Consider the following 23,676-nt stretch of genomic DNA (forward strand, 5'->3'; position numbering starts at 1 on the left):
GAACTTATAATTGAAAATCATGGTAAGGGCATAAAAAAGTACAAGGTGATTAATTTTTTTTAATTCCTAATTCTTGAATCCAAGTTCTGTCCGTACATGTTTACTCTTCAAACATCATGGAAACAAGGGCAGGATCAGCACATTGCCCCTCCTCCAGGCGGTTAGGAGTACCCCACTTAATCAATGTTGGCACACTAAAACATATACTCATGATGTCAATATGAAAATAAGGAAGGAGGACAATGATGATAAATTATCTCAAAATCTTAAGTAGTAAATTCTGCTCATAAAAGCTGATAAAAGGGGACTATGTACAAACAAAAGCAAGTAATGTAAAGTAAAACACTTAACATCAGTTTATTGGTTTGAAATACTTTGTTTCTGTTATATAGGGTTAAAAAATGAAAAAAAGTAAAGGTCTACCATCGTTTTGGACAAAAAAAAATTAAAATATTTAACGAGTTGAAAATTGAAATTACAAATAAAAAAAAATGCTTTGACACAAAAGTATAAGATTTCAAAGTTTTTTTCCTGTAAAACCATGGTAGAACTTATTCTTTTTAGTTAACTATATTTTGCAGAAACCTATTATATTCACACAAAAAATACTCAAATTAACTGTTGGAAGGTGCTTAAATTGACTAGCTTCAACCCCCCCCCCCCCCACCCCCTCAATAAAAATTTTTTTTTTATTCTTTCTTTTTAAAAAATATAACTGTAAAGATGGTGGACGACACCCCCCACCTAAAGTGACCTTAAATGCCTCTAGCGGCGTAACTGCCAGTCTTTGAATGTAAGAGAGAAAAATCCAACCTGTTTAGTCTGCATTCCTTGGCAGTTCTAAAAATGCAATTGGGATCCTAAAAATTAAAATCAAGTTTATATTAATCTTAACCTTCTTATTGTAGTTAGTGCTATTACACAAAATACCTTGTTGAGGCTGGTACACACTCCCCCTTATTTGAAATAAATTGAAAATAAAAGGTGAGGGGGTGGTTTTTCGTTTCATTACATCTTTAGGTTAGGTTATATTGAGTAATGAGTACGGTAGCCCCGCATTAGGGAGGCATAAGAAAAAAACAACAACTTCCCCTTTTAATATCAACTAACGGTTACGCTACTAGAGGCCTCTAGTGGCACTTTAAATGTTTTTTTTTTATATTTAAATATGTCTAAGTTGCTTTGCCGTTTATGTTTCGTTGAACTCTCTTTGTTAAATCGAGAAACGTAATTTTTTTTATTTTTTTTTGTGATTTCTCTTGGGAGGGTTGTGGTACCCTCTCCCAAAATAGTTATAAACCTTCCCGGGACCTATGAGAATCTACCCTGTTAAGGAGAACCCGATCGGTTCAGCTGTTAGCGAGATCCTTCGGTACAAACAAACACACAGACACATAAACAGACATCCTGTTACTTTAGTATAAGGATTATTACAAACATCAAAAACGCTCCCCCTTGAAGATCCAAAACTTTTCTAAAATAGTAAAAATTTACCTTCCAGAAAGCTCTATCACCAACACTGACATACAAAAAGTTAGCATCCTCATCAGCTGACTTCAGACTGTCAATCACAACAGGGTAGGCAGTTACACAATCTTTAAATTTACAATATGAATTAATTGGCAGATTTTTACCGAATTTTTACAAATAAATTCCCTGAATTTTTAAAAAGTCGTATTTACGTATCAAAAATTCTGATATAAAAGTAACAGAATGTTTGTGAGTCTGCCTGACTGTTTGTACAGAAGATCTGGCTAACCGCTGATACGATATAGTTCCTATTTACAATCTAACTTCTAAATGGTTCTAGGAAGGTTTATAACTATTTTTGGGAAGGACGTATGACTTTCTGATAACTATCAAAATTTACAAAATTGAAAAAAATATTTTTAAGAGGATATTACACAAAATCTTACCCAAATATGATAGAATCATGCAGTTTGAAATAGATAGGACAATTTTAAAATGTCTAAATCAACGCTTTTTAAAACCAACCTGGACACCAACTTTCTCCTTTCTCATTCTTGCTGCCAGAAAACATCACAAACAAAGTTCCATCCTAAAAGCAACATTTTACTTAATTTATTCGTCTTTAAAACTAATTTTTGACTGGGGGGAAAGGACGTCCAACCTTTTTTTTTGGGGGGGGGGGAGGGGAATAAATGTGGGTTAACGTTACACTTTAACACTCAAAGACAGAAATATTACCTAGCATTTAATAAACTAGCGGCTACACCCCAGGGTTGGCATATCGGGCGGGCGGTTTTGGGCCGCCCTTTATCGGTCCTTTTGGGCACCCCCGTTTTGGGGGGTGAAAAAAAGGGGAAGGGGTACAAAAAGAGAGGGACGGGCCTATTTTTTTGGCTGATATTAGCTACCTAGGTATTATATATTTAAATTAGTAAGCTTTTTTTGTATCTAGAGAAGGCTTTCGCTAACCGCTGAACCGATATGGTTCAACTACAAGTGGAGCTTTTATAGGCCCTAAGATGGTTTTAGGCTATTTTATTTCTAATAATAAGAGTCTCGGTATGGTTTTAGGCTATTTTATAAACTTTTTATAACATTTGCCCAAAAGGGTGCCCAAAACCCCTTTTGGGCAATCGGGCGGCCCATTATCGAAAAGGGTGCCCGATATGCCAACCCTTAACATCTATGGACTTTGTTTTCGAAGGTACAGAGAATATCTTAAAATCAAAACAGCCTAAAACCATAACTTTACCTGATCTGAAGCTTACTTACTTAATATAGAGAAACCAATTTGTTTGGTAGTTTTTGATATCTTAAGCTTCAGACTTTAAATTAATAATGGATTTACCTTTGCTAACTCCTCGGCCTTAGCCTTGAAGTTTTCAAATCCTTCAACCTCGAACTTTTTAACCATTTTTATATCTGTAATAAAAAATAATCTAAAAAATAATATTCAGGTTTTTTTGTGTTCTTACAATTAAGCCAACATAACATTGAAAAAAAATCTTAGGACATTTTTGTTGCAGTGATATTAAAAAATATGATTGGGAAAAACATAAATAACAATTGAAGTAAAATGTGTAATTTGTAAGATTTTTTTCCAAATAATCAATTAAAGGGGGGAGGAGGATGAGACACTTCTTGCAATCAAACTTAAAACTTAACAAAAAGGAGTTACAGCACTGAAATTTGGCATGGTTGTTGCTTTAATGAGGTAAATTGTACAACTGTGAAGAAATGGCGTCGTTCCCTCATTACAGCGACTGTCATGCCAAATTTCAGTGCTTTAAACCCTGTTTTTGGTTGAGTTTCTTTGAGTTTTTTGCTTCATCCTCCTCCCCTCTTTATCATAATATATTAGCTTTTTGATAAGAACACAAGAGATTTTTCTTCAGAATGTAGCAACACAAAATGAAACAATGATGTAATTTAAAGTTTGAGGCTTGTACCAAGATTCTCTTCGGCAAGGCGAACTCTTTGCTCCAACTAAAACAAAAACAAAATTAAAATCTGTGTTGAATCAGTTCTAAGACCGCAGAATAGATAAGAATTTCATAATGAACTCTTAGTGCAGTAAAACTAATATAATTGAGAAAAATCAATGATAAGAAAGATAAAACATAATGATAAAAGAAATGGAGATATAGGGGTGTATATTCTGCAAATTTGACCCTGCAAAGAGAGGGGTAAAAAAATATAAAAATATGTGGTTGGGGGGAAAAAAATGTAAAATTAAGAGAAAATTAAGATACCTAAAAACTTAACACTGAAAATATTTTCCCATTTTTCCCCTTCCTTGCTGGAAAAAACTAAGAGGGGAAATTTTTTTAAAAAATTTACAGCAGGGGATAAAATGAATCTTGTGCAAAATATACACCTCTGTGGAGATATTCAATCTTTGTCTTGAATCATATTAATGGCCACTTCATGCCATCTATGCAATGTGTTGGTTCAATGATGCATCCTCGCGAGAAAAATTGCATTCAACCAGTGGCGTGCACAGGGTTTTGCTAAAGGGGGTTGTATTACTTGAGGGAATAAAAAAGGGAAGGTATGTCTTCCTATTTCTGATTTTAAGGGGTTTGTTGACATCCCCCTTACGCACTTCTAACCCTCTGATTTTTAAGAACCTTATTCTAAAAGTTGTGAAATAAATTAAGCTAAGCTTCTTATTTGGACTTATTTTGCTATCACAGAAGCAAGAACCTTTTAACGTCTTCGGTTATGACGCTATTTGGACCTACTTAACTATAAAAATTTTCTATTTAGCATAATGAAAGCAGCCCAGGGGTGTATATTCTGCACAAGATTTATTTTTTCCCCTGCTGCAAAACTTTTAATTTTTTCCCCTCCTAGTTTTTTCCAGCAAGCAAGGGGAAAATGGCAAAAAAATTTCAGTTCTCTTAAGTTTTCCATTTTTCCCCCCAACCACATATTTTCCCCCCTCCCCCCTTTAGCAGGGTCAAATTTGCAGAATATACATTATACACCCCTGAGCAGCCGTAAACAAAAATAATATAAAAATATGTAGGTACCTTTTCAAAGTTTATGTTTTGATCAAGTTGTTTTCGTTTCTTGATCAAGAAGTGGTTAAGGAAAAGTTTTAAACTTTCCCCAAACATGCTGTAATTGGGATTCTGTCCCACAACCTAAAAAAATATGGGATCAACTGCAGTTCACGGTAAAATATTCCTGGTAACAAATTTTTCCAAAAATCTATGAATTTTAAAGGTTGCTAGCTGCCAAACAAAAAAATCTTGATTCTTAATATTATAGGATATAATCAATTTGACAGTTTTTTTTTCAACACTTTTTTAGATTAACCTTACTCAATATTCATACATGAAAATAAAATCATACTGAAAGCAACCTTACTATGACATGATAAATAAAAATATATTTTTTACCCAGAAAATTTCTTTCAACTCTTCTTTCTTGAGTTTCAGCAAAACTTCACATAGTATAGATCTTAAATAATATAATATACTAATACATAAAGGTAAAAGCAAACGAGCGAAAATGAATCTAAATTAATATTTGGGGGGTCAGAGGTAAAGGTCGTCAATTCTACTATGTGTTGACCCCCAACGACAGCTAAAAAACACGTATAAGTTTCGTGATTTTTTCCGACATTCAGTTTAATAAAAAAGTAGAAATAGAATTAAATCACGAAATTTTATTACATAAATAAAATATCATTATATGTAATGGTCTTTTGTAGCTTGACCGACAGAACAAATATATATATAAAAATAAAAAATATGTGGTTGTGGGGGGAAAAAATGTAAAAATTAAAAGAACTGAAAGCATTTTTTTTTCATTTTTCCCCACTCTTGAGTGATAAAAATATTAAAAGAGTATGTGGGCGGGGGGATAATATGAATAAAATAAAGAGTTTTGAAAATATTTTTCCATTTTATCCCTTTCCTTGCTGGAAAAAACTAGGAGGGGAAAAAAATAAAAATTTTGCAACAGGGGAAAAAAATTAATCTTGTGCAGAATATACACCCCCTATAGAAGAAAATTTGGAAAAAAAATTACCTTAAAAGTTTGACATTGAATTTGTTCATTTCAGCGAAGTGAATTGTTCTAAGGACAGCAATACTCTGACTCTTCATACGGATTACCAGACTTATATAAGCTCCAAGGTTTTCTATCTGATAATCCTAACAAATATTTGTTATTAAGTACCTAGGTAAACTATAGGTATGTATGTAAAATAAAAATTTTGTGCATATATATTACAAGTTAGTTTCCTGCAAGGTAAATTTTTAGATATCCATGTCCCATAAAGTCTCAGATTTTCGTCTTGTGGTGGTTTTAAGCTAATTTACTAGGCCCTCTTTGCCCCTTCTAATACAAAGCCCCTAGATGCTAGTTTACATAACAAAGTAATTCTTTTCATGTTTATGTTTGTTTTTTCTCTAAATCTAGAACATTAAAAATAAGTGTTTTCTGGCAGTAATTGAACTTCTCTTTACGGATCAATCCGTCCAAATTATAAACATTTAGGGTAGTGCGGGGTAATTCCGGTCAATTTTTTGCTTCAACTTAAAAAAAAACATACTTCCCAAAAACTTTTACCGGTTTTTAAGAGTGCAAATGAACGATATGGCAATAACGAAGAAGCCTGTCTTGGTCCCATTAAGATCTCGCAACTAGAAGTCGGTCAAAAATCGGTTTAAAGGGCGGCGGTTGGCCTTTATTGGAATAACCCCACCGGTGGGGCTATTTCGGTCAGTTGACTTTGGGGGGGTGGAACACCCCCTAAAAATATTTATTTTTAACATTTAAACTATGAGTAGAAAGCTGAGGTCATTAGCTTTCTAACGGTACTAGTCGCATGCAGATCAGACAATTTTTTGACAACATTTTCCCCATTTTAAAAAAGTCGGTAAAATCGCAAAAAAACATCAATTTTTTTCATGCAAACTTTTAAAAAAAATATCATACTTTATATTATACTAGCGGCTTCGCCCCTAGCATCTAGGGGCTTTGCCCCAAGAGGTGATAAAAAAAAATTTTTGGCGAAAATCGTAAAGGACCATGGAAATCTCCGTCAAAAAAAAAAAAAAAAAAAAAATGGGGGGGGGATTTTTTGGTTTTTGGGGGGGTTGGGGGTGTCCCACCCCTTAAGAAAATAGCTTAAAACCACCACAGGACCAATAGGTAGATACCCTGAAGAGTAGAATCCGATCGGTTCAGTGGTTACCGAGATCTTAAGGGACAGACATACAGACGGACAGACAGACATCGTTCTACTTTGTATTATAGATGATAAGGTTTTTTAAGCTTTATACATAAATTAGAGGCAATTTCTGGTTCGCAGGTCTTGGAATTTCTTGAAAAAAGTGATTTTTTCCCAAAAAATTTTTAATTTTAAAAATCCTGCCAGTTTTGACAGCAGTTTTTGATACATTTTTTCTTGTCTCAAATTGGCTAGGATTGACCTACAAGGGTGGTTAAGGTGTCTAAAGATGCAAAATTACATGCCTGACAATTAACTCGAAATGATATGGGGTCTAACTCTAATATTTCAACACATTTTATGCAACAGGAATTTTGAAAATGCAAAATCTTGAATATGTACTCTAAATCTTGGAGATAGAACCCATATCCTGGGGAGTTTTTGTTAGGACATGCAAAGAGCTTTCTATAGACACCTTAAACACCTTTCTAGCTTAATCCTAGCCGATTTGACATAAAAAATCCAATCCGCGCAAAAATCGCGAACACCCTCTTATACGAAAAAGATGCAAGGGTTTCATATGGAATTTTAAATCTTCTAGCGGTCTTTCTAATAGACATACCCCTTCTTACATGAGCCAATGCAGCTGATACATCTTCAGGCAAATATTTAAGGCGTTCCTTTGGGTGATATACTCTTCCCATTACTATAAAAATGTGTCTGAAAAATTTTTAATGTCTACAAATTGAAAAGCTTAGGCAACAAAACATGACATAATACAAGCAGTAAAATGACTAGTAATGTACATCACACAACAGGCAAGGCAATGATTAAAGCTTAGGTCATGCATTTAGGTTGTTTATGCTTCCAGATCACCTAGATTAAACATTAGGGTATTGTACAGTTATAAATACAGTAATAAAAAAAAGTAAAAAAAGTGACCGGAATAGACCATTTTTTTTAGACGAAAAAAAAATTATGAAAAAATCAAGTTAGAACAACGCCTCCAATTGCAAACGTTAAATGAATGCCATATCTTTCATTTTACAAAAACCCGGGGGTCGATAGGACTTACCATTTTTTCACAATTTTAAATTGATCATGGCCTATTTTGAATTTTTTTTTCAAATTTTTTGCAACTTTTTGAGGGCAAAAAAATCATAGAAGGAGTGATCTGATAAAAATTTGCTGAAGTAAGAAATGAAAGTATAGGCAATAAACTACAACTTTGCTTTTCTGAAGATCTCTCGCAAACGTTTAGAACACCGGTAAAAAACGGTTTTAAAAAAGTTGGTCGTTTGACCGGAATTGACCCGATGACCGCATTAACCCCGCACTACCCTACTTTATCAAGGATCTTAGGGACAAGACAATGGCAGATAAATTGATGTACATTCCCCATGATAATACACAAAATTACCCCTTCTAAGATTACAATTACCTAGTGGTTAAAACGTTTGGACCCAACCAATCCAAGTTCAATAAAATTCCCCAAAGATTGAAGCCAACAAATAAGAAAAAAAATATTATAAAACTTTGGGGACTTGTGTAATAAACAGTCCAATGTCCCTTCCCTCCCTAACTTTTTACCTTCATTTCCGAGGTCAACTTTATCTTATCCCAGATACAGAACTGGTTGGCAAGCTTGTACTTGCGGTCAACATTAGACAGCTTGATTGAGAGATGACAGTAGAATGGATTAAATGTTTTCTCCTGAATGGTACAGTCGAGCAACACAAACATAACATCTCTTTCCATTTGGTTCCTGTAAAAAAAAGGTACAGAGGTTGAGGTTGAAGGACGAGATTCTTTTTTTTTAAACCTAACGCGATGAAACTCAGCCTTCGATAAGAGTTAAGGGGGGGGGGGGAGTTTGTACACTGATAGGAAATGAAATTCAGTACCAAAGTTTGGGAGGGTCGTATGGGCTTGTTTTTAAAGTTATCAACCTAATTCTTTTTGTAGGCTCTCTTATATGACTTGATATACACGGAAAACTTTGAAAATTGAATTTCGGTACTTTCCTTCTAGGGGCTTGTGGAGCAAAAGACCCTCCAAAACACTAAAAATATGAGTTCTGACCTTATTTTTAAAGATATCGACCTGATTTTTCCTTTATAATACTTTTTTAACATACCCGAATCAACGAACCATTACAGATTTCATTTTGGGACTTTCCTTCTAGGGGCTTGTGGAGCAAGAGACCCCCAAAACACAAAAATATGAGTACTGGGCTTATTTTTGAGGTATCGACCTGATTTTTTTTTGTAATACTTTTTTAACTTAACCGAATTAACGAACCATTACAGATTTCATTTTGGGACTTTCCTCTTAGGGGCTTTTGGAGCAAGAGACCCCCAAAACACAAAAATATGAGTACTGGGCTTATTTTTGAAGATATCAACCTGCTTTTTTTTATATAAAAATAATATTTAAACATAACCGAATCTACGAACCATTACAGATTTCATTTTGGGACTTTCCTTCTAGGGGCTTGTGGAGCAAGAGACCCCCAAAAATCATAAAAATATGAGTTGTGGGCTTCTCTTTTAAGATATCAACCTTATTTTTTTATATAATGAAAAATACTATTTTAGCATAACCGAATCTACGAACCATTGCAGATTTCATTTTGGGACTTTCCTTCTACGGGCTTGTGGAGCAAAATACCCCAAAAACACTAAAAATATGAGTTCTGAGCTTATTTTTAAAGATATCAACCTGATTTTTTATATAAAAATTAGTGATGGAAATCCGGATCCGGAATCCGAATCCGGAATCCGCCCAATTTTCGGCCAATTTTGGAATCCGAATCCGGATCCGGAATCCGTTTTTTATAGCGGATTCCGGATTCCAAATTGGTAGGCTAAAATTATCGTCTTTTTTCTTACAACTCCCTCTGTTTGAAGGCAAAGATCAAAAAAAAAATTTCTACATAACAAATTTTAATAATTACCTACTAATGTGATGTAAATGTTTTAGTTATGCTGGAAGTCAACACTTTAAACAAATCAAGGCTTCAACCAAGTAACATAGTGATAAATTAACGAAAAAAGCTATCCCTCTGTGACGGACGGCCTTTTAAAATACTGCTAGAATTCGGAATCCGAATCCGGAATCCGCCTAAAATAAGAATCCGGAATCCGCAAGAATCCGTCACTTTTTTTGACGGATTCCTTCAGAATCCGGAATCCGAATCCGGCCCAAAAATTCGACGGATTCCCATCCCTAATAAAAATACTATTTTAACATAACCAAATCTACGAACCATTACAGATTTCATTTTGGGACTTTCGTTCTAGGGGCTTGTGGAGCAAAAGACCCCAAAAACACTAAAAATATGAGTTCTGACCTTGTTTTTAAATATATCAACCTGATTTTTTAGGAACACTTTTTTTAACATAACCGAACTAAGAAACCATTACAGATTTCATTTTGGGACTTTCCTTCTAGAAGCTAGTGGGGCAAAAGACCCCCAAAAAATATTTTTAGAGATATTGAGCTAATTTTTTTCATGAAAACCTTTTTCACATGTTTGAACTAGGTAGCCACTAATAATTTCATTTTGGCACTTTCCTTTTAGGGGAAAGTAGGGTAAAACACCTCCAAAACAAAATAAATTGAGTTCTCAGGTTATCTTAAAAAATAAGCTCAGAACTCATATTTTTAGTGTTTTGGGGGTCTTTTGCTCCACAAGCCCCTAGAAGGAAAGTCCAAAAATGAAATCCTTAATGGTTTCTTAGTTCGGTTATGTTAAAAAAGTATTATTTTAAAAAGATCAGGTTGATATCTTTAAAAATAAGCTCAGAACTCATATTTTTAGTGGTTTTGGAATCTTTGCTCCACTAGCCTCTAGAAGGAAAGTCCCAAAATGAAATCTGTAATGTTTTCTTAATTTGGTTATGTTAAAACAGTATTATTTTTTAAAAATCAGGTTGATATCTTAAAAAATAAGCTCAGAACTCATATTTTTAGTGTTTTTGGGGTCTTTTGCTCCACAAGCCCGTAGAAGGAAAGTCCCAAAATGAAATCTGTAATGGTTCGTAGATTCGGTTATGTTAAAATAGTATTCACATATAAAAAATCAGGTTGATATCTTAAAAAAGAAGCCCACAACTCATATTTTTATGATTTTTGGGGGTCTCTTGATCCACAAGCCCCTAGAAGGAAAGTCCCAAAATGAAATCTGTAATGGTTCGTAGATTCGGTTATGTTTAAATATTATTTTTATATAAAAAAAGCAGGTTGATATCTTCAAAAATAAGCCCAGTACTCATATTTTTGTGTTTTGGGGGTCTCTTGCTCCACAAGCCCCTAGAAGGAAAGTCCCAAAATGAAATCTGTAATGGTACGTTGATTCGGTTATGTTAAAAAAGTATTATAAAGAAAAAATCAGGTCGATATCTTAAAAAATAAGGTCAGAACTCATATTTTTAGTGTTTTGGGGGTCTTTTGCTCCACAAGCCCCTAGAAGGAAAGTACCAAAATTCAATTTTCAAAGTTTTCCGTGTATATCAAGTCATATAAGAGAGCCTACAAAAAGAATTAGGTTGATAACTTTAAAAACAAGCCCATACGACCCTCCCAAACTTTGGTACTGAATTTCATTTCCTATAAGTGTACAAACTCCCCCCCCCCCCCCCTTAGACGATGAATCGTGAGAAAAAATCTAGGATACTGTAAGGTAGCCGTTTTCGGCGAAAGTTCCACATTGTACCATTTAAAAATCTCACATATATGTTAACTCTTTTTATTGGCTTAGTTCCTCTTTGTTTACAGTTGATTTTCAAAGTGACACTTTTAACTATAAAACTTAATTGCTTTTAATTATACAATTGATAAGACACACTAATTGATAAGCCATATTCAGAGACAGAAAAAAGGTTTATTAAAAGAAGGGGGGGGGGGGATTGGGGAAGACAAAAAATGTTTAATATGAGTACAACTTCTAATAGTTTGTTTAGGTTAAAATTAACTTTTTATTAAGTATGTAGTATGTACAGTACATGGTATATTACATTTTGCAAAGATCCAGGGGTATGTAGGTATTCTGCACAAGATTCATTTTTTCCCCTGCTGCAAATTTTTAAATTTTTTCCCTCATGGCTTTTTTTCCAGCTAGGTAGGAGAAAAAATTAAAAAATATTTTTACGACTCTTTATTTTAATCATAATATTCACCCCTCCCACATATTCTTTCAGTTTTATCGCCAAGGAGGGGAGAAAAATGGAAAAAAAATTTTCAGTTACATAATTTTTTTTACCCCTCCCCCCATTTAGCACAGTCAAATTTGCAGAATAAACACCCCTGCAATGATTTTATAAATCATTAGCGGCTGAGTCCTAGTATCTATAGGATCTGTATTAAAATGGGTAAAAGCGGGGCAGAAAAATAAGCTTTAGACTTCAAATAAACTCTTACTACTAGGTTCTTTATATAATACTAGCGGCTACGCCCCTAGAGGCCCCTAGGGGCACTGGAGGAGGGGAGAGTCGAAGATAACCCAATTTCTTATTTTAGATTTAAAACAAAAAGTAACAAAAAAATATCTTTTTGGGGGGGCGAAATTTTTTTTTTTTGGGGGGGGTTCATTTTTTGGGGGGTTGGGGGTTTCCCAACCCCCAACAAAATAGATATAAACCTTCTCGGGACCTATAAAAAGCTACCCTGTTAAGGAAAACCCGATCGGTTCAGCGGTTAGCGAGATCCTTCGGTACAAACACACAAACATCCTGTTACTTTATTATAAGGACTAGCGGTTTCGCCCCTAGCCTCTAGGGGCTTTGCCCCAAGAGGTGATAAAAAAAATTAAGGTGAAATTCGTAAAAGGACCAAGGAAATCTCCTGCAAAAAAAAAAATAATAAAGGACCAAGGAAATCTTCTGCAATAAAAAAAAAAAAAAAAAAAATGGGGGGGGATTTTTTGTTTTTTGACGGGGTTGGGGGTGTCCCAGCCCCCAAGAAAATATCTTAAAACCATCACAGGTCCAGTAGGTATAATCCCTGAAAAGTAGAGTCCAATCGGTTCAGCGGTTACCGAGATCTTAAGGGACGGACAGACAGACATCGTTCTACTTTGAATTATAGAAGATTATAAAAGAAACTTACTTTAAACCAAGTTTAAGAATCTTTTCAGTGGCATCCAAATAATCTTCAGAAGTCATCACAAGACAAAATATCTGCTTTCTAAACATAAATTAACACTAGGGTTGGGCCGGATATCTGTCCAACGCCTGATATCCGACCGAATAATCGGATATCCGGCATTAGAAATCAGCCGGCAACCGGATAGTTTCAATATCCGGTATCCGGCCAGTTATTAAAATGACCGGATAATCGGCCCGTTATTAAAATAACCGGATATTTGGCCCAACTCTAATTAACACTAATATATTTGAAATGTATTTTATGAACCTAGGTAAATATTTCTATTTTGTTAAGAAAAATAAATATTAGAATACTTAAAGTTGTCTCTATCTTATTAAAAAAAATATTATCAATCATATTCTATTACCTCGAGTCTGTGTTCATTCTCATTTTTCTTGCGAGCTGGAGCAATTCTTCACTTATATCCTCCTTGTTATTAGAACCTAAACATAAATACTAGGTTAGTTATAAGAATGTTGAACTTCAAAAATTGCTGACTTAAGTTTTTAACATTACAATCACATAATTTGCAGAAAATAATATAAGGATGCACTATTTACAGATAACTAGCTGCTCCGCTCCTAGCAAATAAAAGCTATGTATTATGTATGCAGAGAGGAGGGTATGGAATGAAAATTAGCATAAAACTACCAAAGGCTTAAATCTAAATAATATCATAGCATAAAACCATTCAAGACCTATGTAAAGCTTCCCTCAAATGGAGAACTCAATCGGTTCAGTAGATATTAAAATCTGAAGCCTCAGACCAAAATAAACTTTTCTATTTAATATGGGTAATAGTGTGCTAGCTAAGCCACAAACCTAAATGTTTCAATGTTAAGGAAAGAAAACGAGCACCCCTCCTGGTCAACTATTCATCTGTACCTGTAATCCTGCCTGTACCATGAAGATGTTATAGTAAAATTATTTAATATATTTTCTTTCTTTCTGTTTAAATTACAAAAAACATTAAGCAAAATTTTAAAACTTATCAAACCATTTCAGAAAGATAATTCAATTTTTAACTCCGTGTAGCCACCTCATGTTCCATAGCTGGCTCAAGACCAAGGAGGAAAATGAAAAGTAAGCTTTCTTATAAAAAATTGTAATACAAAATTTCCTTAATTTTTAATTCAATTGAACAATTATCAAATTTTGTTATTAATTTAGAATGTCACTGCCATATAAAGACTGTGTAGCTGCATTAAATTTATCTATCTTATTGCAAGAAGTGCTTGGTTGCATAAGAATCAAGGTAACTACCTTTAGTACCTACCTAAAAGAACATTTATAAACTTTTTAATAATTTGTTACTGTGTCCATAAAAAGAAATCAATATTTAGACTACAAGCTGTGTACCTGAAAAGCTGGTCAAATAATTGTTAACTGTGTACCTATTAGGTAATAATCAAATAAAATTGTATTTTTTTTTTATCATTAATTTTATATCATTAAAATCTTAGCCTAAACATTTTATTCAATTTAGATGTTTGTTGTGCTGTACCTGATATTTTATGTTGGCATAGCAGCCTTCTTACCCTTCTCTGGTAAATATTTAATAAAGAAAAATTCCAATTCAAATACCCAGAGATAGTTAAATTTTAATAAAAAAGAAAAGAAAAAAATATTTAATTTTTTAAAAAATTCTTTTTTTTAATAACTGCATGCTCTTTTCCTTTTTAGTCATTACGAGCGCAGTGTGTTTGAGTAAAATTACCAACCCAGGCAACTTAATATACCCCCAGAGGTAAATTTATTATTGTATATGTATTTTATGTTTTAAGCTCCAAGTTTATTCCATAGTGTAATACTTTACAAATTTATTTTATCATCTATTCTTTTAAAATTTTATATTTTAATTTTTATATTATCCTTTTACAAAACATAAATTCTTTTTTAGTTTTGTGAAAGCATAGCTGAGATGTTCTTCTTCTATTTCAAAGTTAAAATGCTGTCCACAGACAATGTTAACCATGCCTGTTCCTTGTCCACCGGAGCTGCCTGCTGAAGCAGGGCGGATGCAACCCTCCTACAAATTCCCAGGTTGCACAAATAGGATTGTCAATGCTGATGTTATGTGATGACCTAAATAAAGCCAACCTGAAGAAAAGCTACTGCTTACCTGATACATCATCTTTGTCTTGAGGTGGCTGCTGGTTAGTTCCCACCAGGTTTCCAGCATAGTAAGAACCAATGACCCACCAACGTCCCAGTGTATCAGCTTCTTCTAAATCCTGAAATAATATATTGGAAAATTAAATTAGATTTCAATAACAAATAATAGCAAAAAGAATCCGTCCAAACATAAAACGGATTCTTTGCGGATTTTTTTTCCCCGGCTACAAATTTTTTTTTTTTTTTCCCCCCTAGTTTTTTCTCACCAAGTAGGCCGGGGGGAAATGGAAAAATATTTAAAGAACGCTATATTTTCTTTATTTTATCCCTCCTACCACACATTTTTTTAGTTTTTTTCACCAAGAAGGGGGGGAAATGGAAAAAATATTTTCAGTTTTCTTAATTTATACATTTTTTCCCCTCCAACTACTTATTTTTTATCCCCCCCCCCCCTGAGCAGGGGATCCCATGTAGTATACACCCCTGGGCAATATTTTAAATGGCTTTTTTTAAAAAAAAATAAGGAATTAAATTATACCGAGTACTGGGAAGAATCTATAGCTGCGTTTTTTTTATATTTTCTTATCTCTCTTGCCTTTAAAGAGGTGGGGTTGGAAGAAAAAACTCAAGACGCTAATTTTAGCCTAACAATTAAGAATCCGAATCCGTTAAAAAAAACGGATTCCGGATTCAGATTGCCAACCCTAAATTAAAGATTCATTCAACATAATTACCTTGAGTCCAATCTTCATTTCAGTAACAAAGTTTCCTTCTCTGACATAACTTTTCAGTGATTTTCTCAGGTGCTCGAAATGACTTGGGTCATAGTTGGGTATCTTGTTGACATTGTTATTCTTAACAGCTAGCAACACCTCGAGCATAAACTGAACTCTGCATGGGCAATTGGTGGTTATACAATACAGTCAATGTAATAAAGTAGCATATGTTTCTATTGTTGGTAAGAAAAAGCACCAATACGAGATTTCAAAACCTTCTAACCTGTAGGTACATTTTAAGAACAATGATAACAAACTTAAAAAAATTCTTGCATAAATGAACACCAAAAAAAGAACTTTTTTCGTAAAAATATGCTAAATCTTAACAAAATTATTTTTGTATTGTACAAAACTTTCCTGGTATCTGTGCTATCACATGAACTTGCCTTTGCCTGAACTTCTGCAATCAGATTCTTCATGGCTAATGGGTCAGATTTCCTAAATAAAAACATCAACTAAATTAGTTGGCTTCTTTCCATTAAAATATTTTAATAAAACACAATTTTCATTTTTGGCCCTTTAATTGCTGATCTTAGTATACGCGGTCAATCTAAAATAGTTAAACTTTCCCAGGTTTCTTAATGGATCAGACAATGAATAATAGAAAGATGTATTTACCCATATTGATAAACAAAATTACCCCTTATATATATTTAAGTTAATGGTTGAAAAGTTTAGACACTTAAGGTTTGAACCAATCTAAAAAAGTTTTGAAATTAAACAAAACAGAAAACGTGTTGAAAAAACGTCAGGTTCAAATGTATTTTACAATCTATTGTCCCCTTCCTCAACTCACCTCATTTTAAATCCAGCAGTCCTGAGACAACCGAGGATAAGCTCGATATCCTTCTGCTTGAAACTTGCAGTGATCATCAGCAGAATATCAAACAAGTATTTGCTGTCAAGAATACTAAAAACAAATTATAGGGATTATTTGAAATTAATATTTAGAACAGATACATAGCTTAGTTACAACTTTAAGACTCATCAAATTGAAAACTTTTGAAATTATAAGAGGGGGGGGGGGGGAAGTTTTGACACATTTGCGTAAACAGTGTGTTTAGGCTTTATCTTTGGACTGAGAGGTTATTAGGGATAAATTCATTCTTATATGATAAATTTCCCCCAGTTTTAAGATTTTTTGGATAGGCCTCCAGGTTCAGGAGCTGCAGGCCTCCAGGTTCAAGGGGCTGCAGGCCTCCAGGTGGTCTCTAGACAGGCAAAAATTTAAGAAATTTTGTTTTAAAGAGTTAGAGGTCAACTTATAAAACAAAATATGCATATTTTTTCTTGAAATAACATAAAAAATATGCATTTTTTATATTTACCTGTCCAGAGACCACCTGGAGGCCTGCAGCTCCAGAACTTGGAGGCCTATCCAAAAAATCTTAAACTTGGGGAAACTTATCATATAAGAATGATTTTATCTATAATAACCTATCCTCTCAGACCAAAGATAAAGCCTATACACACGGATTCCGCAAATGTGTCAAAACTTTCCCTCTTCTTAATCTACGCCTACGAGGCTAACAAAAAAAAATAAATGGAGCGACGGAGTTTTTTAATATCCTGTCTACAGCCAAAGAACTAAAAAGCGAATAGTAGTTATATTTTTGACAGATATTAGGTTTAATGAAAATAAAGCATACTTACTTGAAGTTGACAATATAAGAAAGCATCATCATAATGTTATCCAATTCTTTGCCAACTTCATCAGAGTTCAGATCTGTCTCTCTGTTTTTATTAATAATGTTTAAAGTTGTTGTAAAGATCTGTCAATATAGATATAAAGGTAAATGAACGTCCGTTTGTCACGGTAAGTTCCGTAAAAAAATACTTTACCTACTATTTCTAAGAAATTCTTTAAAAATCCAAATAGGTATAAAAAAAGTTTGAAGATAAAATTAAAATGGCCATCTTAATTGACACAAAAAAGTTTTATGTTAAGGCCTAGCCTGGTCTTTAATAATTCGGCCGTTTTTAATATATGACGTGTGAGAAAAAAATTAAGTTTAAGAGCCGACAGTAAACAGTAAATCCATATTATAGTACTGTCTTCACTATGCTTAGTAAAAACCTATATTTTATATTTTCATTACCAAAATCTTGCAGGGGTGTATATTCTGCACAAGATTTATTTTTTTTCCCCTGCTACAAATTTTTTTATTTTCTTCCCCCCCTAGTTTTTTCTCACCAAGTAGGGGGAAAATGGAAAAAATATTTAAAGAACTCTAAATTTTCTTTATTTTATCCCTCCTACCACACATTTTAAAAAGTTTTTTTCACCAAGGAGGGTGGGAAATGGAAAAAATATTTTCAGTTTTCTTAATTTTTACATTTTTTTTCCCTCCAACCACTTATTTTTTATTTCGCCCGCCCCCCCCCCCCCTACCCCCTGAGCAGGGGATCCAATGTAGAATATACACCCCTGAAATCTTGTTTGTTTATTCTACGCTTCTCAGTCAAATTTTTTTAGTAAGGATAACCTATTTATATAAGTTATTTTAACAAGTGTTTCCACAATGAAAAATTAAACATTTTCCTGTATTTTTGCAGGAAAATTTTATTGAATTCTTCGACAAAATGAGCTCCGATTTCGGATCCAACGTTAGCGTGAAGAATTGTTATCAACATAGCATACTCAGTTACTAAAAAATTGAAATAAATGTTACATTGAATAATTAAATCAATTTAAGATTTTTAATAGTCGCACATAAAGTATGAAATATGTTATAAGTTTTATCTTTTTTATATGAGATCATTAGAGTAGACTGAAATAAAGTAATCATATTAATTTTATGATATTGTAACAAATTTACTATATGTTATGGCTATATTAAACTCAGTTAGGGAATGCATTTTGATTTTATTACGGATATAAAATAATACCTAGAGAATCTACGCTGCATAGTTATAAATTCGTCTGCTATTTATCACTTACACAGCAGTAACAAATCATTTAAATCACTTACCTAAACGTTCAGGTGTCAAAACAGGCGAAATAATGGCATCTGTGATCAAGGCAAACAATGTTTCATTCATATCATTTCTAGAATTATGACTGTACATACTCTCGATCTGAGTTGCAATGCTGCGCATGTTTGATTCTGCCAGACGATTCAAATTTCCCTTCAACTGTTTCTTCAGTCTCTCAAGGCTTTTCTTTTTCTCATCACCTTTAACAAAAACTTTTGTTTTTGAACGCTTGGTTATACCCCTGAATTTATCAAATGCTCCAAAAATAATACTCCCAAGATGAGAAGAAAAAAAAAAGGGGGGGGGGGGTTAATGCAACCATCTCGTAATCAATGATTAAATGGCACTTAGAATTCGAATTTCTGAAATTTTGCAAATAATCCTTGGTAGGTCTATTTTCCCTAAATCGAACAAAAAGTTAGAAAACTAACGGCTGGCGGCTCAACCGTTTTGCCATTTTTTGGCTATCTTAAGGGCAAATTATTCAATTAATCTCCACATAATACTTTTTGTCGCTCAAAAACCTTATCAAACGGTTCTAGCCGGTAGCTGTTGATACTACAAATATATGCTATGGTTATTGCTATCATTTAACATGAATCAAACCAAAAATATGTTTTAAAAAATTGATTCCTACGTAATTAATGATGGATTTGCCCTGATATTAGGCAAAAAAACGGCTAAACGGCTAAGCCCTTAGCCGTTACTTTTTCAACTTTTTGTACGATTTAGGGAAAATAAACCTACCAAGGATTACTCATGCAAAATTTCAGATCGAAATTCGAATTCTAAGTGCCATTTGCTCACTGATTACGAGATGGTTGCTTTAAAACCCCCCCTCCTTAGAAAATACCAAAATGTCTGCATTAGTTTAATTCGTAACTAATCTCAACGAACTTCCTCTAAAAAAGTTTCATTGTATTTTAGGACATAAACATTTTAAGAGTAGGAAAAAGAAGGCTAATTTGGCCTTTCTTAAATCATAGTTATGCATGATATACTGTGTAACAGAATCTTTTGATTTGTCGCCGTCTAAAACTATATAGTATACAATACCGGCCTAGATAGGGTACTATTTTTGTTAGATAAAACAAGGATGACAACATCGATAAAAGCGAAGCTCTGAAACGATATGACAGACGAACATTAACTTTTGTTGAGTGTCAGAACTGAATATACAAAATATGAAAATATAAGGTTTGACAAAATTATACGTAAATTTGTTACAAAACTTCTTAAGTACAGAATTCTGTTTATGGACATACTGACATTTTTAATACTTGATTATAGAGATGCTTCGCTCATAATATTGAACCTTATTGTAAATAGGAATCAGTAATAAGAAAATCAGATCGGTCGGATGATTTTATCACATAAAAATTTGTTATTAAAAAAGTCAACATATTTAAAATGGACGTACGGACATTCTGGTAACGATTATAGAGTTGCTACGCTTTCTAAGTCGTACCTAACTACTACAGGAATCACCATGCAAATTTTCAAATCGATAGGACAATTCTAACATGCCTAAATTAACGAATAACAGCTAACTATCTCGGACGGACGTACGGACGGACGGACCGACCCTAATTATAGAAAAGCTTCGCTTTTAAAAACGTGTCAACATACCTCCAGCATTTCTTAGCGCGGGTGGAACATATTTTCCACCGCCCCCTAAAGTTGGTGCATCACTTGGCGCATTTTTTGTTTTAGTATCAACAATTTTTCCATCCTTTGTGCGAGTTCGTCCGTAAATATCCTCCCATGTTCCGTCATCCCCATCTGTTCACAGTTAACATAAATGACGTAAAAAATATTGAATTGCAAGTTTACCTTCAAATTTGTGAGAAATAGATTTCTTTCAATATAAAAAATGCCTCAAAGAAAAGTTGAAAAATAAATACATCAAATAATGGCAACAAAAAAAAGGTTAACCTGCAAGTCCCCTTTACTTTGTATCCAAAAAAAATATGGTGGGAGGTAAGAAATAAGGCAAAGCTTTTAAAGTTAGGTACCTTAACTAGATTTATAGGTATTTAACACTTAGTCCTGGTTTAGATAAGAAATCTAGTGCTTTATTAAGGTATACATTTTTATGTCGTCTTTATCAAAGTTATCAATCTAAGTCATCTATGTTGCCTTCTGTTTCTTGATCATCCTTCTTTGCATCTCCATCCATATTTTCATTTTCTTTTTCACCATCACTTTCATTTTCGTTATCATCAGAGCCTGCATGAAAAGTTGAAGTAAATATTTCCTTACTTGACTAGATGTACTAAAATGATTATTTTCATAAAAAAAGAACAATTACGTAATTTAGTGGAAGGTAATAATTTTACCATAGGTAATATAAAGTGGTATCTTTTTTTCTCTGAAGCTAAAGATTTTGGAAAATGCAGGGCATAGTTGTTTGTACTTTAAGGAAACTTTTTAAATATCCTTGGGTGGTTTTTCTTGATTCCCACGCCCACCCTCAAAGGCTAGGAGGTGAAGTACTAAAATATAGAGAGTATCTAATCTGGAAGTAAATAAACCAAACCTTCTAAATCATCGCCATCAAACCCTTCTTGTTCATCTAATATATCCTGGTCTTCCTCCATAGTCTCGTCAAAATCTCCATTCTCCCCATCAAGATCTTCATTATCCTCATCAAAATCTTCACCATCACTGTCCCCATCTTCATTATCAGATTTATCCAGGTCAAATATTTTAGCGTCTTCATTGTCCTCATCTAAACACAAAAATCAATCATTAAAGCTTGGGTATACCTTTTAGAAATAAAAAAGATGTCCATTTGTGTAAAGATATACCAAGAAACCTCATAAAAATTGTAGTAAATATTTCATTATAGCAGACAAACATTCATTCAACCTTTACCTAATTAGGTACCTAAGCATTCAATTGAAAAAATGGATGGATGAAATTTTTTTGTAATACTTTAAGCGCCAAAACGAGAAAAAAAAGAGATAATAAACAGGAAAGAAGGTGACAATGGGCTGTTTATTGCAAGTCCCCAAAGTTTATAATAACGTTTTCTTATTCGTTTTTTTCATTGAACTATAGTTGGTTGGTTCAATAGGTTAAGTTTCAAAGGCACTAATTGTAATCTATACGGGGGAGGGGGGGGGGGGGGGAAATCTGTGTATCATCAATATCTATGGGATATACATCATTTTATCGGCCATTGTCTTATCCATATAGATCCCTGGATTATAACCCAATATTTTTACTAAGGTTCATATTGTACATTCATTTAAGCGATAGTTTACTTTCACAAATAAAAAAATAGTTACCTAGGCCACCCAATCCCAGATCGCCTGAGGGTCCAAGAAGAAAGTCTAGTCCATCATTCTAAGAAATATGATTTCATTACTGATCTGAGTCATTTAGTAGGCATCAATTTAAAAAGTTTAGTGCTTACATACTCTATCCTATAATATCCCTAAAGTTGTAAGGTATTTTGTTGTCTGAAGCTTAAGATTTCAATAACTACTGAACGTATTGTGTTCTCATTTTCTTGGAATCTTTAATAGGTTTTTTAATTTAAGATTTTGTCTTTGAGATGATTTTAGAATATTTTCTGCTCTTTTAAATGCATAGCCCCTAGATGCTAGGGGCGCAGCTACTGTAAAGTAATAAGTGAGCTAAGTAATTAATGAGCTCCATTTGTAAATAGATTATGTTACCTTGCAACAATATGATTATGCAATATGCATGTTGAAACTACAAAGAACAGTTTTTGCCTAAACAGAATCTCAACCCTATACAGAAGTCTTAACACAACAAAATTTTACAGTACTTACCACAAAACTTTTTGGCAATTTTTTGCCCTTAGATTTTGTATGTTCAAATCCAAGATCTTTTTCCAGCTTTTTCATCATTTTTTCTTCCTCCTCGTTTTCTTCTATCATTCTAAGTTTTCTTTGCTTCTTATGTTCCTCTTCTAAAATGACAAAAAAAATTATTACAGGATTGAAATCGGATTGCGTGGTAGGTAGAAACGGAAGATGTCCTGTAATTAAGGTGCTTTATCCGCAAATTTTGCTAAAAATACCTATGTGATCATACACAGTTAAAAATAATTTTTTTTGAGCATCAGATGATACTATATATTCATTTCATTACTGTATAGTATCATTCTATACGTTCTAGCAAAAAACCTCATTACGATACAAGGAAGATTCCAATACTGTATTGAGTATTACTTAGTGTTCTATGATATGGAGTAATATGTATTAGGTACTAAATAAAGAATGTGCCTTGTATAGTATTATCTTGTAGGATATGAATTGACACTAAAAATGTACTCAAATTTTAAAAATTGAAAAAAAATTCAAAGATGATAACGCCAAAAATTGAATCTTGTGCAGGACATACACCCCTGTGTTTTATATTACCTAGAGTTTTGAGATCCAGATCCTGATCATAGTCATCACTATCATCCTCACTTTCCATTTTACGCTTATTTTGCTTTTTCTCTTTTTTCTCGTTAAATTTTTTATCTTTAATGGGTCTGTAATCATCCTCATCTACTTTGATTCCTTTCTTGGCCATGGCTAGACGCTTAAAATGGTTTACGTGAGCCTGTTTCTTTAACTGCCGTTTTAATTGTCGTTCAGCTTTGCGCTTTATCTGGGTAGGTTTTCGTTTTTGAGGTCCCTTCCTCCTTTGTTTTTCATACTTTCCTGATCCTATTTGTTGTTTCATTATGGCATTTATATATTAGGGGCTCTGAAAATGAGAAAATGATTTGAATAAATAGTCTAAAAAGAATAAAAATAGAAAGTTGAATTCATCTATGTTGGGCCGTTTATATTAGAGGTAGGTAAAAAGTGTTCATGACGTTCGTTTTGTTACGAAATCTCAGTTGTTTTTTTTCATCTTATTCATAAGGTAAGTCAGAAAGAAAAAGTTGGTTAGACGAAAAAGTTAAAACATAATAAAATCTAAATGTGAGGTAATTTTCGAATAGGTCAATGTTTATCCACTGTGGCCCTGCAGCGT

The 23,676-nt window shown here is 33.4% G+C and overlaps 2 protein-coding genes and 1 long non-coding RNA gene across 3 annotated transcripts; 1 reads left to right on the plus strand and 2 right to left on the minus strand.

Annotated features, from left to right (window-relative positions):
- Positions 1–55: 55 nt before the first annotated feature.
- LOC145313157 (thioredoxin domain-containing protein 17-like) lies at positions 56–2,905 on the minus strand. Its single transcript, XM_080152433.1, has 5 exons — positions 2,819–2,905; positions 1,996–2,059; positions 1,495–1,595; positions 814–860; positions 56–194 (listed from the first exon to the last, which is right to left on the minus strand). The coding sequence occupies exons 1-5, from the start codon at positions 2,882–2,884 to the stop codon at positions 101–103; spliced, it is 372 nt and encodes a 123-aa protein (XP_080008559.1). The 5' UTR covers positions 2,885–2,905; the 3' UTR covers positions 56–100.
- Positions 2,906–3,319: 414 nt separating this feature from the next.
- Positions 3,320–23,407, minus strand: LOC145313152 (nucleolar MIF4G domain-containing protein 1-like). Its single transcript, XM_080152428.1, has 20 exons — positions 23,070–23,407; positions 22,476–22,615; positions 21,966–22,023; positions 21,212–21,403; positions 20,812–20,901; positions 20,302–20,454; positions 18,669–18,872; positions 18,239–18,344; positions 17,350–17,430; positions 16,493–16,606; positions 16,054–16,134; positions 15,655–15,811; positions 14,928–15,039; positions 13,173–13,248; positions 12,767–12,844; positions 8,249–8,423; positions 5,512–5,636; positions 4,878–4,938; positions 4,506–4,619; positions 3,320–3,456 (listed from the first exon to the last, which is right to left on the minus strand). The coding sequence occupies exons 1-20, from the start codon at positions 23,377–23,379 to the stop codon at positions 3,400–3,402; spliced, it is 2,484 nt and encodes an 827-aa protein (XP_080008554.1). The 5' UTR covers positions 23,380–23,407; the 3' UTR covers positions 3,320–3,399.
- Positions 14,018–14,849, plus strand: LOC145313158 (uncharacterized). Its single transcript, XR_013877268.1, has 5 exons — positions 14,018–14,060; positions 14,149–14,206; positions 14,292–14,352; positions 14,489–14,552; positions 14,706–14,849. It is a non-coding gene; the product is annotated as an uncharacterized LOC145313158 (long non-coding RNA).
- Positions 23,408–23,676: the final 269 nt, after the last annotated feature.

Source organism: Acartia tonsa, chromosome 3 (genome assembly GCF_053477335.1).
Source record: "Acartia tonsa isolate MP-2025a chromosome 3, ASM5347733v1, whole genome shotgun sequence".
NCBI lineage: Eukaryota > Metazoa > Arthropoda > Copepoda > Calanoida > Acartiidae > Acartia > Acartia tonsa.

Bases quoted from the DNA above. Each gene is read 5' to 3' on its own strand.
- LOC145313157 (XM_080152433.1), bottom strand. From the start codon at position 2,884: ATGGTTAAAAAGTTCGAGGTTGAAGGATTTGAAAACTTCAAGGCTAAG. The intron at 2,060-2,818 runs GTAAATCCATTA...TGTTGCTTTTAG, and splicing joins AGGCCGAGGAGTTAGCAAAG to GATGGAACTTTGTTTGTGAT. The intron at 1,596-1,995 runs GTTGGTTTTAAA...GTAAATTTAAAG, and splicing joins AGGAGAAAGTTGGTGTCCAG to ATTGTGTAACTGCCTACCCT.
- LOC145313152 (XM_080152428.1), bottom strand. From the start codon at position 23,379: ATGAAACAACAAATAGGATCAGGAAAGTATGAAAAACAAAGGAGGAAG. The intron at 5,637-8,248 runs GTAAAAAGTTAG...AATATTTGTTAG, and splicing joins AGTTGACCTCGGAAATGAAG to GATTATCAGATAGAAAACCT. The intron at 4,939-5,511 runs GTAATTTTTTTT...ATATTATTTAAG, and splicing joins TTCAATGTCAAACTTTTAAG to ATCTATACTATGTGAAGTTT.